At 28.4% G+C, this 16668-nt stretch overlaps 1 protein-coding gene across 1 annotated transcript; it reads left to right on the forward strand.

Moving 5' to 3' along the window:
* Nucleotides 1–7271: 7271 nt before the first annotated feature.
* On the forward strand, nucleotides 7272–12336 carry LOC108753402 (nardilysin-like). The gene is made up of 11 exons (XM_018494944.1): nucleotides 7272–7363; nucleotides 7551–7629; nucleotides 7964–8083; nucleotides 8167–8365; nucleotides 8444–8652; nucleotides 8757–8930; nucleotides 9017–9366; nucleotides 9468–9971; nucleotides 10151–10301; nucleotides 10737–11045; nucleotides 11722–12336. The coding sequence occupies exons 1-11, from the start codon at nucleotides 7272–7274 to the stop codon at nucleotides 12334–12336; spliced, it is 2802 nt and encodes a 933-aa protein (XP_018350446.1).
* The last annotated feature ends 4332 nt before the right edge of the window (nucleotides 12337–16668 follow it).

The following is a 16668-nucleotide window of genomic DNA, read 5'->3' on the forward strand; positions in this document are numbered from 1 at the left end:
CGCTTCGTAATTATTTCATTCACTGTCCATTTGTACAACTGTTTCAACTTACCGTTAATGTAATAAATGGTGCCGGGCGCGCGCACATATGTTGAAATTTAAAGTAAAACACGACAATATCTACACACTATTATCTAACGGAATAAAGTCACTTTGAGAGAGAGAGAGAGAGAGAGAGAGAGAGAGCGAGAGAGAATGAGAGAGGAAGAAAGAGAGATGACACTGTAATATAACACACTTGTTTAAAAAAAAAAGTGAAAATATCAATACAATTTCTGTGTTCTAGCGTTGTACAACCTGTATATTTTTTATTTATCCAAATTATATATTTCTATGTGTTAATTATAAAAATGTGAGAATAAAAGATATCAAATACGACATATTACTTTTATGCCGTAGATAAAAGATAGATCCTATGATTCAGATACAGAAAATAAACTAAGAGATATTACTTTTTCGACAAATTATTCTCGATTCCTGTTAACAGTTGTGTTTTTTTTTTCACTTTATTCCTTTTTTCGTCGTACAGCTGTTGTATTCAATTAAAACTTTAAAATAAAAATGTTTAGAATATATACTGTATCTATATATAATCATATTACTCTTAAATGTGCAATGGTAAAAATTCTTTTCTTACTGCTAAGAAAAAATTCTAAAAGTCTACTCACAGCTAATATTTTATTGAAGTTTAATCCTTTTTACCTATGCAGCACTAAATAAAGTACAATAATAAATTAATTTTAATTAATATGAATCAATATTACTTTTCAATATTATTACAAATATAATATTAGTATTATAACAAAAAGCAATTTAAAAAATAATCAAGAAAGTGGGCTCTAGTAAAATCAAGCGAGCGAGCATGAACAAACACGATTGAACAATTTGCTTCAATGAATGCAAACAATGCCATCATACTGGCGATTCATTGAAGCAAATTGTTCATTCGTTGTTTATTCACTCAATCTCTAAATTTTAATCCGATTTGATACGTCTTTCTGACAAACATGGAATTGACATACATGGAATAAATCTCTCTTCAAAAATTTAAAAACTACTTCTGTAGAGAAAAAATGTTGTATTTAATATAGCAATGTGCAAGGAATTTTTCGTATCGATCCCCGTTATCGTTTTACGTAATAATTCTAAAACGCTCTGATATCAGACACTAATACAATATTTATTTGAACGTTTCAGTAAAATTCATGCCGGAATCGGCGCCGGCTCCACCCGCGTACAACTATCCACCGGGTATGATGCCGCAGGGTACGCTGCAAGGAGCCGCGGGACCTGGTGCAGCTGCGGGTGGTGCAGGGGGGACGGGCGCTGCAACAGGGGATGGTTCGCCGCAAACCGCTGGAGCCGCGTTCGTCGGCAACCTGGACACCGGTATGCACAGCGTTGTATAAACGCGACACGATGTGACGGTATTTGAGATAAAAAGGGAAACGAAGAGGATTCTGACAACGACATTATCCGCGGAAATAACTGGTCGACATATTCGCTTCGGCGATCATCCATCTGTTCGAATTATCGTCGGTACATCGAAGAGCACGATGGAATAATCCGAATGACTCCATAAACCGTAGAATCTGCTAAACAAATCTCAGAAGTTATGGATTTACATCGTTTTCTCGAAATCCTTCGACTACCAAGCGTCTAAATGTCTTTTGACATTTATGATGAATTATTTTGTTTCTTCGTCAATTGTGATATTGTAATAATTACTTTCATTGTCCCTACTATTAGCAATTAATGCAACAATATTTTAGACACAAATTGCCTTTACGTGATTATTCACTAATTTTTATTCAATTGCATCTTGTTGATCTCATAGTCAAATCTTAAGTTATTTAAGTGGAAGCGACATATCGACCGGTCTTTTCGTCGTTCAAGAAGAAAGAAACGAGGTCTATATTCTACCACTCCAGGAAATCAGCGGAGGTTTTATTTTCAATGGGAGTACATAACACATGAAAAACCTTATGATTATAAATTTCACGCTCAGCTAAAAATATTCGTTAATCGAAAAACATACAACGAGCGAAGTGTCATTCACGATAAAATACACGGACATGTGTATCGATGTATGTACATACGTACATGTACATACATTATTACGAATTATCAATGTAAGATTCAGTCTATGTACATATATATAAATACAGAAATTATTTATATGTTAAATCATATGTTAACCGAATCAAAATACAGGAGAAACGATAATAGAGAGAATCAGTTGATAAATGATTTGAAAAGATTGACGTAAGTATAATTCAAGTCCACTTTTGACCGAGAAATATGTAAAAATGTCGGGTGTGTGCGTCACGTAAGATATTTCATGTAAGTGGTAATTTTTGTGCTTTACTTGTACATTTATATAAAAGATTGTCTCCGACAATAGGCCTTCTGGACAAATGTGAAGTGGATTTCGACGCCAAATCCTATAACTATACTAGTCTCTTTGAGATTTATGTAATTATTACAATGCAATTATACGAATCGCCGTGATCGCAAAAATTATTTAATGTAAAACGTAGAAAAGTTTAACGTGATTTTGTAGCAAACAAATGATTTCTTAAACACATCCTTTTTGCACGATGCTATTAATATAACGGATTTACTTTATAGTATATATCGCATATTTGAATTTATTATTTCTTCAAACAATGTTTATATATGAGACGTTTTACGACAATGGAAACTGTAACGCAGAATTCTATGTGATTAAAAATTAAAATTGATGTATCAAAACATTCACATAGGACTTTATTTTCGAGTCCCACTTTGTCTTTTGAAAAATTCATTATGGGAGATTCAATATGTGAGAAGAACCATGGCTGGAAAATAAAGAAAATTAAAAAAACATAAGGGAACTGATGCAAAATGTTAAAAAGATAATGCAGGCTCTTGGAGCTTAATATAAAGACAGTCCCGACTCTATAAAATGCAGAGAGTTTTGAATAATTCATGAAAAATTATAATCAATTTAAAGAGATAATTTTACTTTATTTTACTGATTTGAGCTGTCACTTTAAAACCACCATTTTAAATTATTGATTCGATTTTTTTTCACAAAATTCATACATCCCATAAATTAATTTGAATATAGGAAACATTTATGGATCATTTCTCTTGGTTTTTCAATTTTCTTTATTTTCTAGCTACATTTTTCTCACTTTTGTCTGCCATATTGGATCCCCTATATTGAATTTTTTAAAAAATCAAGTGGAATTCGGAACTAGGATCCTATGTAAATGTTTTGATATCCTAATGTTGATTTTTTGTTGTATAGAATTCTGGCTGCATTACTGTTCCGGTTGAAACGTCCCATATATACTTTTAAATATTATTTAAGAATATTTCATATATGGAAAATTTGCTCCTTTAAAGAGAGGCTTTAAAGAGAGAGCTCATCGTCTTATAGACGAGGAAGTTAGCTTGTACCATAAAAGAAAATCGAATTAGAAGAAGGATAATTATTGATTCCTACATTTTCAAACATTGACATAGTGATTGATAATAAATTTTGTGGGATAAACTCGAATCTCTAAAGTTGAAATTTGAAGGTAATAGCATGTAATTTTTAGCAATATTAAATATATTAAAATGTTACTTAATGTTATATTATTTAAACGGAAAGAGAAGAGAAGGAGAATGTATCGATAAAAGCTGCGATACGTTTTATCGTTATTAAATATTCTTCATCACTCTATTATTTTTTCCTACACGAAATTTCCGGCTAATAAATACACAATGTAATTAATAGCAAATTCGATTGGATGCATTAATGCATATTAAAGCCGTTATATACACTAATTTAATCCGTGCAAAAGTAAAATGCAAATGTTTCGAATTATAAAATACGGATTTTACTTAACAGCACAATAAAATGTATTAAGGATTTCACGGTTTAATTCGTTCTTATATTTATTTATTAAACACATTTTTTTACGTCAATTTGCGTACAACGGCTTTAATATGCACCAGTGCACACTGGGTGCATCCAATCGAATTCGCTATGTGAGATGTCAAACCGAAGGATATATTAACACAAACTTCCATATATATAGTTGCATAAACATATTCATAAAGAAAACTCAATCACATTTTATGTGCATCTTTATAAGAGAAATGCGATTGGATAATTTTCTTTATGCATATGTTTATGCAACTGCAATTTTGTGTGGATATGCACTAAAGGCGATCACACACAAAATAATGTAAATTGCATAACCATAGGATAAGGTCGCTGGAATGAATGTCTTATGTAAATCAACGCGTTTTTATTATATGTCGGATGCTATTAATCCAGAGGCGGATTAATCCTTATTAATCCTTATTCTTATCCAGCTTATGTCATTTTGTGTGTGATTCTAACTACTGTAACTTTAAAGAAAAAGAGTTATATTAACCGTATTCCTTATGAAATAAAACACCATGATGCTACTTTCACTTAATAATCAAATTGTTTCCAATTCAATAAATTGTCTATACACCGATAATAATTAAATTAAACGATAGATTTGTAAGTATAGCCATTACAGGACGCTTTGACACTTAGGCTATTGATACATTATTGTGTACGAATACCAAAATTATATTAAATTGCAATATTCCTTCAGCTGTATATCTCACCGAAAAAGAAACAGATCTATATATTATATAATAGAAATACTATGATATAGATTTTACTGTACATTAGGCTTAAATAAATAACATTGTGAGAAGCACGTATATGTGTTTTTACTTGTCGCAACAATAAAAATTGTGATATTTGCACATTTGCGTCACAGTTGCAAGTACATGGAAAATTATTTTATAACGGTCAATATTAATTCGCAAAATATAATATAACATATATGTATACAAATCTCTACTCATACTGTTGTAAATCACTATACAACAGTACACTACTGTTGTAAATCAGTATGATTCTTGCAAGCATTATTTAGTACGTACAAAGATCTACATCAACATACAAAATTTACATAAAAAATGAATCGCACTGATTTCAAAGATATATATTGATTTCTCTATGAGAAAAAAACCATCACCCATACCCTAAATTGTACTCACCAAAACAATCACTAATCATATTTCACACCATGATCTGTAACAAAAAAGAGAACACTATCGATTAAATTTAAAAAAGCTCTACGAAAAGACAACTATTTTGATAATACAGACAAATGACAATTATATTAGGTCACGATATATTTAAGTAATTAGAATTTCATGTAGAATGTATAATAATTATAACATGTATAATAATTATATGGACGGCAACTATGGTGTGGAATAATTATTTTTTATGTTTTCAGATTACTATTATTATTTCTATTATACTAAAAAGTAATTTTACAAAAGAAAGAGGGATATAAGTACGAATATTTACATATGGACATATTTCATATATGATTATACGTGAATATTTATGTATGTTTATACATATTTATACATATTAAGATATGAACGATTTTTTATCAGGTTAAAGCTGCGTTTTGCTCTTGTTTGAAAATAACCTTTTCGAATTATTGACATGTAAAATAACACCACACACACTCCTACATTAAATTAAAAATGCAGGAACAAACTAGTACGTGTACATAAAAAAAGAAAAATTTTACCTTATTCGAAAAAATATTTTTAGTAGAGTATATATTAAATCACAAAAATATAGTAGAAAATAAAAAAATAGATGGTACATCTATAAAAGCCAAGCAAGAAGTATGAAAAAAATTGCGACGACTTTCAATGCTAGCATTCACATTAATTAAAAGGTAATAAGAATTTAAAGTAAAATTATACATGTATAGTGGAAAGCCATCGATACCGACATACCATTGATCTTATTTTTATTAATAAAGTTCAATAGTTAGGTTTTGAAAATAAAGGATATCTTTAGGAAATCTATATTACTATTTGTAACTTTTTAATTATAAATCCTCATTTAATATATAAAATTTTAAACAATTCTGATAGCATTGACAAACATAAGAATATGTGTGTATGTATGTATGATGTGCGCGCGCGCGAAAACACTACTCATCAAAACGTAGAAAATACTTTCGAAACAATTGAAATTGCATAATCTACAGATCACCATAATTCAGTAAAAAATCAGCACAGACAGAAAAGTGCTCAGTTATCGAAAACTTTTATCTTTACACTTCTATATCTTGTTAAATATTACATATTGTTATGTTTTTTAAAATAACGTACATTCAACAGTCTGCAACATAATAAAAATTTTTGTCTTAAAAAGTTTAATACTTTTATAAAAAAAATACAAATAAGCTTTATCTCAAAATACTTTTTTATAAAAATACTAGATTTCTGTAGAAGTATTTTACATCTTTAAATTAACCAATAAGAAAATATTTGCGGAAATTTTTAAACTTTGTACACTCTCAATTTGATCATGCTTAAACATTGTATGCTTTCATTGTATTGTGTCTTCAAACAACGACTGCATCAGTTAGTCCTAAATCGCACGCTCTTCCATCTCGGCGTGCAGTTCAAATAAATTGGCTCAAGTTGCAGGTCAAAAACGTATAAAATCTCTTTTATAAGTCAAACACGTGTGGAATTTCATTTATAAGCTTTTTACAATAAGCTATATTATCTAAGTTTTAAGTTTTAATCGGTAAAAAATTTACCAATTACAATCAAATATAAAAAGACTAATCGATTATGATTGGCCAAAATTTAGTTATTGGCAAAATAAAAAATTATTACGCCAATAATCATAATAGGATAAACCAATACTTATAGCCAATTTCTTATTTCAATTAATAATTCATATTTTAATTATCAATATCTTGAAATGCTATAATGTTACAAATGCTAATAATGTAAATAATGCAATAACATTAATAATGCTGCAAATGCTAATAATCAGCAATATTTTAAAATGCAATAAGAATGCATTATAATAATTTAAGACTTAAATAACAAATTAAGATTTAAGCTTTAAATTTAAACGGACTATGAATACTAGCTCTCTAGATCATTATGTAAACAATACAAATAAATAAACATCTAAACTTCTATGTATATATATAATATACATTAGACAGTAGCCGTATTGACCTTTATTCAAAATTTATGCAAAGAAAGAAGATCTTTCAGTTAATGTGCTAATTCGAATGGTGTTAGGTGTATTGAAAAGAAAGTTGAAAAGAACTGAAAACGTTGAACTTTTCCGAATCAAATTGTAGTTCACAAATCGACATAATTTCGATTCTAATTTTCTGTACTTTGACATAATGCCAGATAAAAATAGTTGGAATAGTTCGGAGAGTCCAGTTGAACATTTGCAACAGCCCGATAAATCGGAGAATGACAAGAGGGAATTTAGGTAAAACACGAGCAAATACTCAGTAATAAGCATGATTTCGATTACAATAGACGTGAGACATAAAAAGATAGTAATCTTTTGAAAGGAATCTTACAATGCATTAAGATTTCTGAAATAATCAACAAAGTATACAATATTTTTACTGACTTTTCATTTTAATATTGTTTGTTTTGTCTTCAAAATTTAGAGCTATCAGATTGCCAAACGGTTTGGAAGCTTTGCTAATATCCGATAAATATTTAACATCTACTTCTCGAAAAAAGAAGGTATAAAAAAGACAACTTAATTTGCATTTTAGGACTTACTAATTTTTTTAGTTAACAAAACTGTTATTCAAAACTTATATTTAAAATTAATATTAACAATAAACTTTAAAATCATTAGAGATATCCATTTTCATAAAATTTAAGCAGTGTATTATCAGAAGGGAAATTTTGGAATTGGAAATCTGCTGCACTGCAGACAAGTTTCCATAAATTGATTTCAAAATGTATGATACAATTACAAACTGTTTAGTCATTCTGTCAATTATATTCAAGTCTCCATTTAACACTACGTGTAATGTGCGTGATGTATTTACTTTTATATTTTTTTAAACAGGCAGCGTGCAGTTTATGCGTGAACGTAGGAAATTTCAGCAATTTACCACAATTTCCGAACATATCATATTTTTTAGCCTTGGGATATAGATTTTTTCAAATACCTGAAAAATGTTCAGAGGTATCAGAACACATAATACAGATACATAATGCATAAATTATTTATTCGTATATTTAAGTATTTAAGTATTATCTTATTTGTAGCAACGTATTACTTTCGAAAAATTTATTCAAGATCATCATGGCACTACTGATTTCTCAATAGAAAACGAGCATACAAGATATTACTTTGATATCGAAGAAAACAACTTGTTTTTAGCTCTCCACAACTTTCGTCTTTTTTTTATTAATCCTATACTGCCAAAACATAGATTTATAGAACAACTAAATGCCATAAAAACTGGTATATAAATTGTAATCTTAACATTGTTACCGCAACTTGCAGTCTTGACATGCCATGCTTATATAGAGCTTATTATAGCGTTTCAGATGGGCACAGTGTTTAATGGCAAGTCAAAATACGAACAACTATTTTTCTCCTTCGCACAAACTGGTCATCCAGCCAACATGTTTTCTGTGGACGATTTCAAAAAATTCTGGAATAGTATAGATTATGAGAAATTGTACAATGTGCTAGACACATTTAAAAAGCGCCACTACAGCGCTCACAGAATGAAGCTAGCAATACGGGTAACTTTGTTAAAATTGTGACGCGAGAATTATTTATTACTTATAGATTTACGGTTTTGTTTATTAAATAAAGTTAAATCATAACATGATACATATTTTTATAGTCGGGACTATCGTTGGATGCAATGGAAAAATTTGTAAAAGCGTCCTTTGCTCGTGTACCAAATAACAGAATGCCTCCAGATAATTTTTCCAAATTTAAAAACGATCTGCCTTTTGATACTTCCGCTTTCCGAAGAATGTATACAATTCATGATAAAACGAAACTTTTGACACAAGTAAATGACTAAAATTGAAACAGATATAAAAAAATTTAAGTTTATACAACATAAAAATTTATATAAATAAACTTTCTTTTTTGCAGCTACAAATAACGTGGGCCTTACCTTCGTTCTCTGATTATTATAAATGTAACTCATATCAATATATCCCGTTGATTATTGGATATAAAGGAAAAGGTTCCTTAATTAAGTATCTGCAAAAAAAAACGTGGAGTTCTACATTAGACAATAATATGTCTGTAATGTATTGTAAGATTCAACCAAATTCTTTGTACACCTTATTACGGCTCACCATGACACTTACTTTTGAAGGACGAAAACATTTAGAAAATGTTTTAGATGCAATATTTTCTTTTATCAATTTACTAAAGACAGTAGATCAGCAGAAAGAAATTTACAATGACATTATTAAGATTAAACAAAATATTTTTAGGTAAAGTAATTTTAGATACAAATATTTGTATTTAAGATGATTGAAGATAAAAGCCATCAACATATTTATAGAACACCATGTATACTTGAAGCTTTTTTTAGATATGCTGATTACGACGAAATAGGTATCTTTGAGGTAAAACAATTGTCCATGAATATGCATTTTTATCCGCCGAAGGCTTATATAACTATAAACCAGTTTGATTCGAATTATAATGCACAAGTTATACAAAAATGTTTGAATTATTTGGCACCTGAGATGGCAAATATTATGATTTTTTCTAATTTTAGTAGTTCCGAATTAAACAAAGTTGAACCGTGGTGGCAAACGGCATATACAGATATTGAGATACCAAAAGAGTGGATTGAACGTTGGAAAATCATCGAGCCATTACCAGAATTTCATTTACCATTACCAAATATATTCCTTGCCAACAATTCTTATCTACTAAAAACACCAAACGAAACAATTGAAAAATATCCTGTGAAATTATACAGTAATTCTATGTCAGAGCTTTGGTATCGCCCGGATTTTAAGCGTTGTTTGCCGAAATGTTATATGCATTTCTATTTTATTTCCCCTCTAAAACTTCAGTCGTCGAAGAAGTAAGTAGCATAGAAAATGTAACAATATTATATTGTACTAGTTACTACTGTACTTGACATCATATGTATGTACCAATTTTTTACTTATAATTACCAATATTATGATTTTTATATAATTATTTACATTTTTATGAAAAAATTTTTATTAAAAAAGATGTGAACATTAATGACATTTTCAGTGAAGCTCTCATGGATATGTACTGCATATTACTGGAACAGTTATTAGCCGATGAATTATATCCAGCTCTACAGGTTGGTTTTAAATATAATATCAGTGTCAATACAAATGGTTTTACACTAAAAATAAGTGGTCTTAATGAAACTTTGCCAGTAAGTATACGTTCAAAGTGCTTTGGAGTTATAAATACAATTTTGAGATATATCATTATATTTATACTGCAGCTTTTAGCAGCTCTTTTTGCACATAACATGGTAGAATATTCAAGTTTAATTACGAAAAACATATTCGAAAGTGCCAAAATTCGACGAATTCAGACATATTATGACTTAATTAACATACCTGACTGTTTCATCAGGTACTGATTGTTTATTATTTCAAGCATTATTACAACAATTACAAAATTCTTACATGACTAAATTAAATAATTAACGTATTAATTGTAACAATTGATATCATAAAATAAATTATATCGCGTTACATTTCTGCTAATCAATAATATCTTTACTCTTACTTTCAGCGACGTGGCATCGTCGATACAGAACTTCGTCCATCATTCACTAATTGATATGCATACTGCTCTACAGGATATCACTTTGGAAAACTTTCAAGACTTTGTGAAATCCTTTACCGAACGTCTATACATTCAATGTCTCGTGCAAGGAAACATGACGTCAACTGTTGCAATCAAGACCTTACAGCAATATATTAAAACAATTAATTGTAGACCTTTACACTCAGATACCATACAGCTTAGAAGCACTCAGATACCCTTAGGCACAAGCTATTATAAAATTAAAAATATCAACAAAGTAGATACAATTTCCATGGTATCAAATTATTATCAAACCGGCATCAACACGATTGAATTATCGACATTAATTCATCTGATAATTGTAAGTATTAAGATAATCCTAAAATGAAACGTGAACTCCGATGAGATCGCTATTTACTGCGAAAAAATGCGACGCATCAACATCTTTATATATTACTGTATTTCAATATTTCACTACTGTATTCCAATATTTCACACACACATATATTGATGCATTCATAAATTTTCCTAGAATAATAACATTTTAATTAGACTTTTAAAAGAATCAAATTCTAAGAATTCTGCGTTGTTTGTTTATATAAATTATTAGTCAGTGGATCACAATTTTGTAAGTACAGAATGCAAAGCTTTTATATCAAGCAAACGTTGTTTCGATATTGATAACGTCATATTAGAGTAGAAAATGATAAAGGAGATCTCAATTTAAATCATTTTTTTCGGCATAAATTATATCTCACAAACGCGTATTAATACGTATACTTTCTAACTAATCCTGGAAAAGGATTTTTAAATCTGTAAAAAAAAAAGTTATACAAAAATTATTGCGTTTAATCGGTGATATAGACAACTTAAGAATCTCTTTAAATCATATATACATATTGTTTTGTATATTTTGAATGCATGGAATCTTTGATGTATATTTATTTATTTCTAAAAGTTAATGAAATACGAATAAGATATTAGATTATCACTATTAATTTTACTTGCACATCACATTCACTTGCACTTGTTTTCAGTATATAATGAAATTTAAATTATGCGAGGTTCTACCCACTGAAAAATTTGGATCTACTACAGTCGACGTTACAGACGTTAACGGAATTCTAGGATATTTCATTACTATTCGTGTTCGGGCAGATAGATACACAACCGAGTACATTGATAAGAGGATCGACCAATTTTTGAGATGGTTTAAAAACGTTTTGGAAATGTTTACAGAAAAGGAATTGGATGTTTACAAAGAAATGTTCCTAAAATCTAAATCACATGATCTAAATCACAAGGCCAATCTTGAAGACGAAGTTGAAAGAAACTGGGAGGTGATTGTTAAATGTACTTACATATTTGATTTTCATGAACAGGAAATACTTGCTCTAAAGAAAATAAATGTTAATAAGCTGAAGGAATGGTCTGCAGACCACATATCGGACGAAAGTAATTTTAGAAAATTGAGTTTACATATTGTAAAATCTCAGAAAGAAGCGGAATATGTTCATTTGGAACATATAAATGACGATTATCAGCAATACAAGCCAAATCATTACATTAAAAATCATTATATTACGAATGTAGAAGATTATAAGAAAAAACTTGTCATATTTCCAACTAAACGTTCGAACAAATCCTTTTAGAACACAGAATATGTAACACATTAATTATACTATTAACCATTTAATAGTATAATATAAATCAAATTATAATTGTACTTATATTGTTTTATGATAATGAAGTTTTTTTAACGGTTGAATAATTAAAATTAAGCTATTTGCTTTCGCATAACAACTACGCAATAAACCAATGCGAGAATTTTTTGCAAATACATTTATTATATTTCTATGTTCTTTCCGATAAGCTGTTACAAATAATAGCTATTAATATAATAACTATTATTCTAACAGCTATAAAATTTTGGATGTAGCTACGGAACTAGAATATTCGAAGTTAATAAAACGAAATTTTCTTACATTAAAGTTAGTTTTATATATAAACGATACTTTTCTTTAATAAGAAAATATAAATAGATATATAATAAAAACATATTATTAAGTAACTGTATTAATACTTAACTAAAACATATACTGTGATAACAATAGAGGATGCTAGTTAGGAAATAAAGTATTTGCTCAGGATATAACTTTTCATTTGTATTCTAAACACGACAAAATATTTTCAATAAAATATGTCTTTTACTCTCTTTCTCTCATTCTCTTTCCTCTCCTCACTCGTATAAAACATTTTTATACTTAGCTTATATATGATTTAAAATTCATATTCTTTTAAAGGTCGCATACCAGTTGAGCAAAACTTTTCTATAAACTGAACTGGAGATCAAACAAATATTTTACTTTTGTGTATAGATAAGTAAATATTATGTAGAAACATGATTTAAAAATAAAATAAAATACTAAATATATACTTTTCAATAATATATTTATACTTTCGAGAAAAAGAAGAAATTTAACTGCTTTTTAAGTCAACTGTTCCGTTTCCTATTTTTTTGAAAAAAATAATTTTGCGATTCAGCGACAGCTGGCGAGCATAAAAAAACAGACAGAACACTTGCTTCTAAAAATCAGATAGTAACTATTAGTTAGTAATATGCAATATAAATATTTTAAATTAATGCAACATTCATTAAGAGTGGGTTTCGAGTTTTATACTTTAAATAAACATCATATATATTCTTTTTCTTTTTCTATCTAGGAACAGAAAACAGACCAAATAGTATGCTCTCTGTTCATTCAACTGATCATTATCAGACGTATGTGGTTAGATTTCAGGTAGCTAAACCGGAGAACGCTTTTTTATCTCAATGTGTAGTTCGATTAAATTAAGTTCAAATTTCAATAGTCAATAGGCAGGCAATTAGAGATGAATCTTATTTAAAGTTATCCGTTTTAAATAATACGTTAAGATGATGATAAAGCTCAATGATTGGTTTATGATATTTTAAGATAGTACTTAAACGATATTAAATGTATAAGAACGGACCGTATACCTAATACATTAACTGACTTACTGGACCATTGGCTTTCAAACCAGAGAGTGGGAATAATACAAACATCTACAACCTTTACTTATCATATACACAAGTTAGTCGTATATCGACTTCTGTTTGAAAACAAGTGGAATAACGAAAAAAAAAGTCGTATTGATCAAAGTGCTGATTAAAATCTACCAGAAACGACTTAACATTGGCAATTCTTTCATCAGATCGTATTATACGAGATAATGCAATAGGATGGAAATAATAAGTGTTGTCAAGTTGAATATCTAGAAACTCCCGTCAAATCGGAGAATGACAAGAAAGAATATATAGATGAGACGAAAGAAATGTCGATCAGCAATATGCACGATTTCAATTGAAATAAGCGTGAGAAATACCGTAACAATAAATTTCTAGAAGAAACGTTATAATGTATTTTGTAATGATAAATGCAGGAATTAAATGTTTTTAAATAATCAATAATATGCACAACACTCTTATTGACGTCTCATTTTATTAATATTTTGTTTGCTTTGTCTCTTAAATTTTGAGCTATCAGATTACCAAATGATTTAGAAGCTTTGCTAATATCCGATAAAGATTCAAAAATGTTCTTCTCAACAACAAGATATAAAAAATGAAATTAAGGTACGAACAAAATAATTTAAGATGCATTTAGAATATATCTTACACCAATTTTTTTATTTACTTTATTATTAAAATTTATTAAAATTATAATATATCAAAGACGGGTCTTACAAAAAATATCTATATTTTTAAGATTTAATTGTATTATTAAAAGTTTCGGTTTTAAAAAATTGACTTTCTTCACTAAAAGAATTTTTCATTATTTAATTCCAAAATGTATTGCTCAATTTTAAATCATTTACAAGTCATTCCATTAATTATGTTTATTTCTCCACATAATATTCAACATGTATTATGCATGATACGTTCGTTATATATATATATATTTTTTTTTTTTTTAATAGGCATAATGTTGCTTATGTGTGAGAACAAAAACTTTCAAAAAGCCAGTAGAATTCCCAGGCATATCATGTTTCTTTGAGTATATCCTTTTAACAGAATTCGAAAAACATTGCCAATTACTAAAAATATGATAAGTATAAATTTGATATAAAATTTATTTATTTGTATATTAAATTGTTTAAATCATCTTACAGAAATATGATTTAGAAAAACTTACTTATAAATGGAGACAGTGATTACTTATTTTATTACGACGAATATATATTGTCGTTTATGTTTGATATTCAAGAGAAACTTTTTAACAGTTCTAATTCATTTTACTAATTTTTCACTAACCTTTTCTACCGGAAAAAAATGCATTTATGCAGAATCAAAACAACATAAAAGAAGATACATTATATTCATAATACTGTTGTTGCGACTTACAATTTTAAAATATCATATTTATGTAGAATTTCAGACAGCTTTAACTTTAGCCAAGAACAGAGTTCCTCAACCACAACTTTCCTCCTTTACGCGAACTTATCATCTAATCAACAAGATTACTGAAGATTGTATTATAAAAGTGCACGAAAATTTGGATTACAGCAAATTATATGAAGAGTTACACAAATTCAAATAGCGCCATTATAATGCTCGCAGAATAAAGCTGGTTATGCAGATAATTTTGTTAAAATTGCGATAAACAATTACTTTACAGTTTATTTATTTCAAAAACAAGCTTAAAATTTTTAACATGGTATGCTTTTTTATAGGCAGGATTACCGCTGAATACATTAAAACGATATGTCACAATTCATATGTGTTTTATTAATATACCAACTAACGAACTATTTCCCGATGACTCTACCGAATTAAGAAAAAATAATGTTCCTTTTGATACCGCCGCTTTTCAAAAAATGTATAAAACTTCTGCTTCAAAACATGTTGGACAAGTATGTGTAAAATTTAATCAAGTAGAAAAAAAGTTTATATTTATACTATGCGTAAAAATATATAAATATAACTATGTATGTACAAATATAACTATGTAAAATAAAATTTGATTTTTGCATCTAGAAATAACATGGGCCATACCTATTCGCTTTACATAAAAATAAATCATATATCTCGATATATCTCGTAGCTTATTGGACATAAAGGAAAAGGTTCCCTAATTAGTTATCTACGAAAAAAAATGTAGAATATTACCGTTTTCAATGAGAAAATTTGTTACAATACACATACTTTCACGTAAATACAGATTATTATATTTTATGCATAAACAAACAACTCTAATTTAAATTTATATATCATTAATACCGACTGTCTTTATCAACATCTTTAAATTAACCAATAAGAAAATATGTGGGAATTTTTAAACTTCGTACCCTCTCTATCATACTTAAACATGCTTTCTGTGTCTTTCAATAACGACTACGTCGGTTAATCCTAAACCACGCTCTTCCATCTCGGTGTGCAGTTCAAAGAAATTGACTCAAGTTGCAGGTCGAAAACATATGGAAACTTTTTTATAGGCTTTTTACAATAAGCCATATTAAGACATACTAAGTTTTAAGATTTAATCGGTAAAAAATTTTACCAATTACAATCAAATATAAAAAGAATAATCGACTATGATTGGTCAAAGTTTAGGTATTGGCTTACTGCAAAAAGAAAACTTATTACGCCAATAATCGTAACAGGATAAACCGATATTTATAGCCAATTTCTTATTTCAATTATTAATTCTTATTTTAATTAGCAATATCTTGAAATGCTATAATGCAACAAATGCTAATAATGCAATTAATGCTATAACGTTAATAATATTGCAAATGCTAATAATCAGCTATATTTTTAAATGCAATAAAAATACATTATAATAATTTAAGACTTAAATAAAGATTTACGTTTTAAATTTAAACGGACTATGAATATTAGCTCTTTAAATCATTATGCAAACAATATAAATAAATAAACATCTAAAACCTCTATGTATGTATGT

This window comes from Trachymyrmex septentrionalis, unplaced genomic scaffold (assembly GCF_001594115.1).
Source record: "Trachymyrmex septentrionalis isolate Tsep2-gDNA-1 unplaced genomic scaffold, Tsep1.0 scaffold7, whole genome shotgun sequence".
Lineage (NCBI taxonomy): Eukaryota > Metazoa > Arthropoda > Insecta > Hymenoptera > Formicidae > Trachymyrmex > Trachymyrmex septentrionalis.

Bases quoted from the DNA above. Each gene is read 5' to 3' on its own strand.
- LOC108753402 (XM_018494944.1), top strand. From the start codon at position 7,272: ATGCCAGATAAAAATAGTTGGAATAGTTCGGAGAGTCCAGTTGAACAT. The intron at 7,630-7,963 runs GTATAAAAAAGA...TTTTTTAAACAG, and splicing joins CTACTTCTCGAAAAAAGAAG to GCAGCGTGCAGTTTATGCGT. The intron at 10,302-10,736 runs GTAAGTATACGT...ACTGCTCTACAG, and splicing joins GTCTTAATGAAACTTTGCCA to GATATCACTTTGGAAAACTT.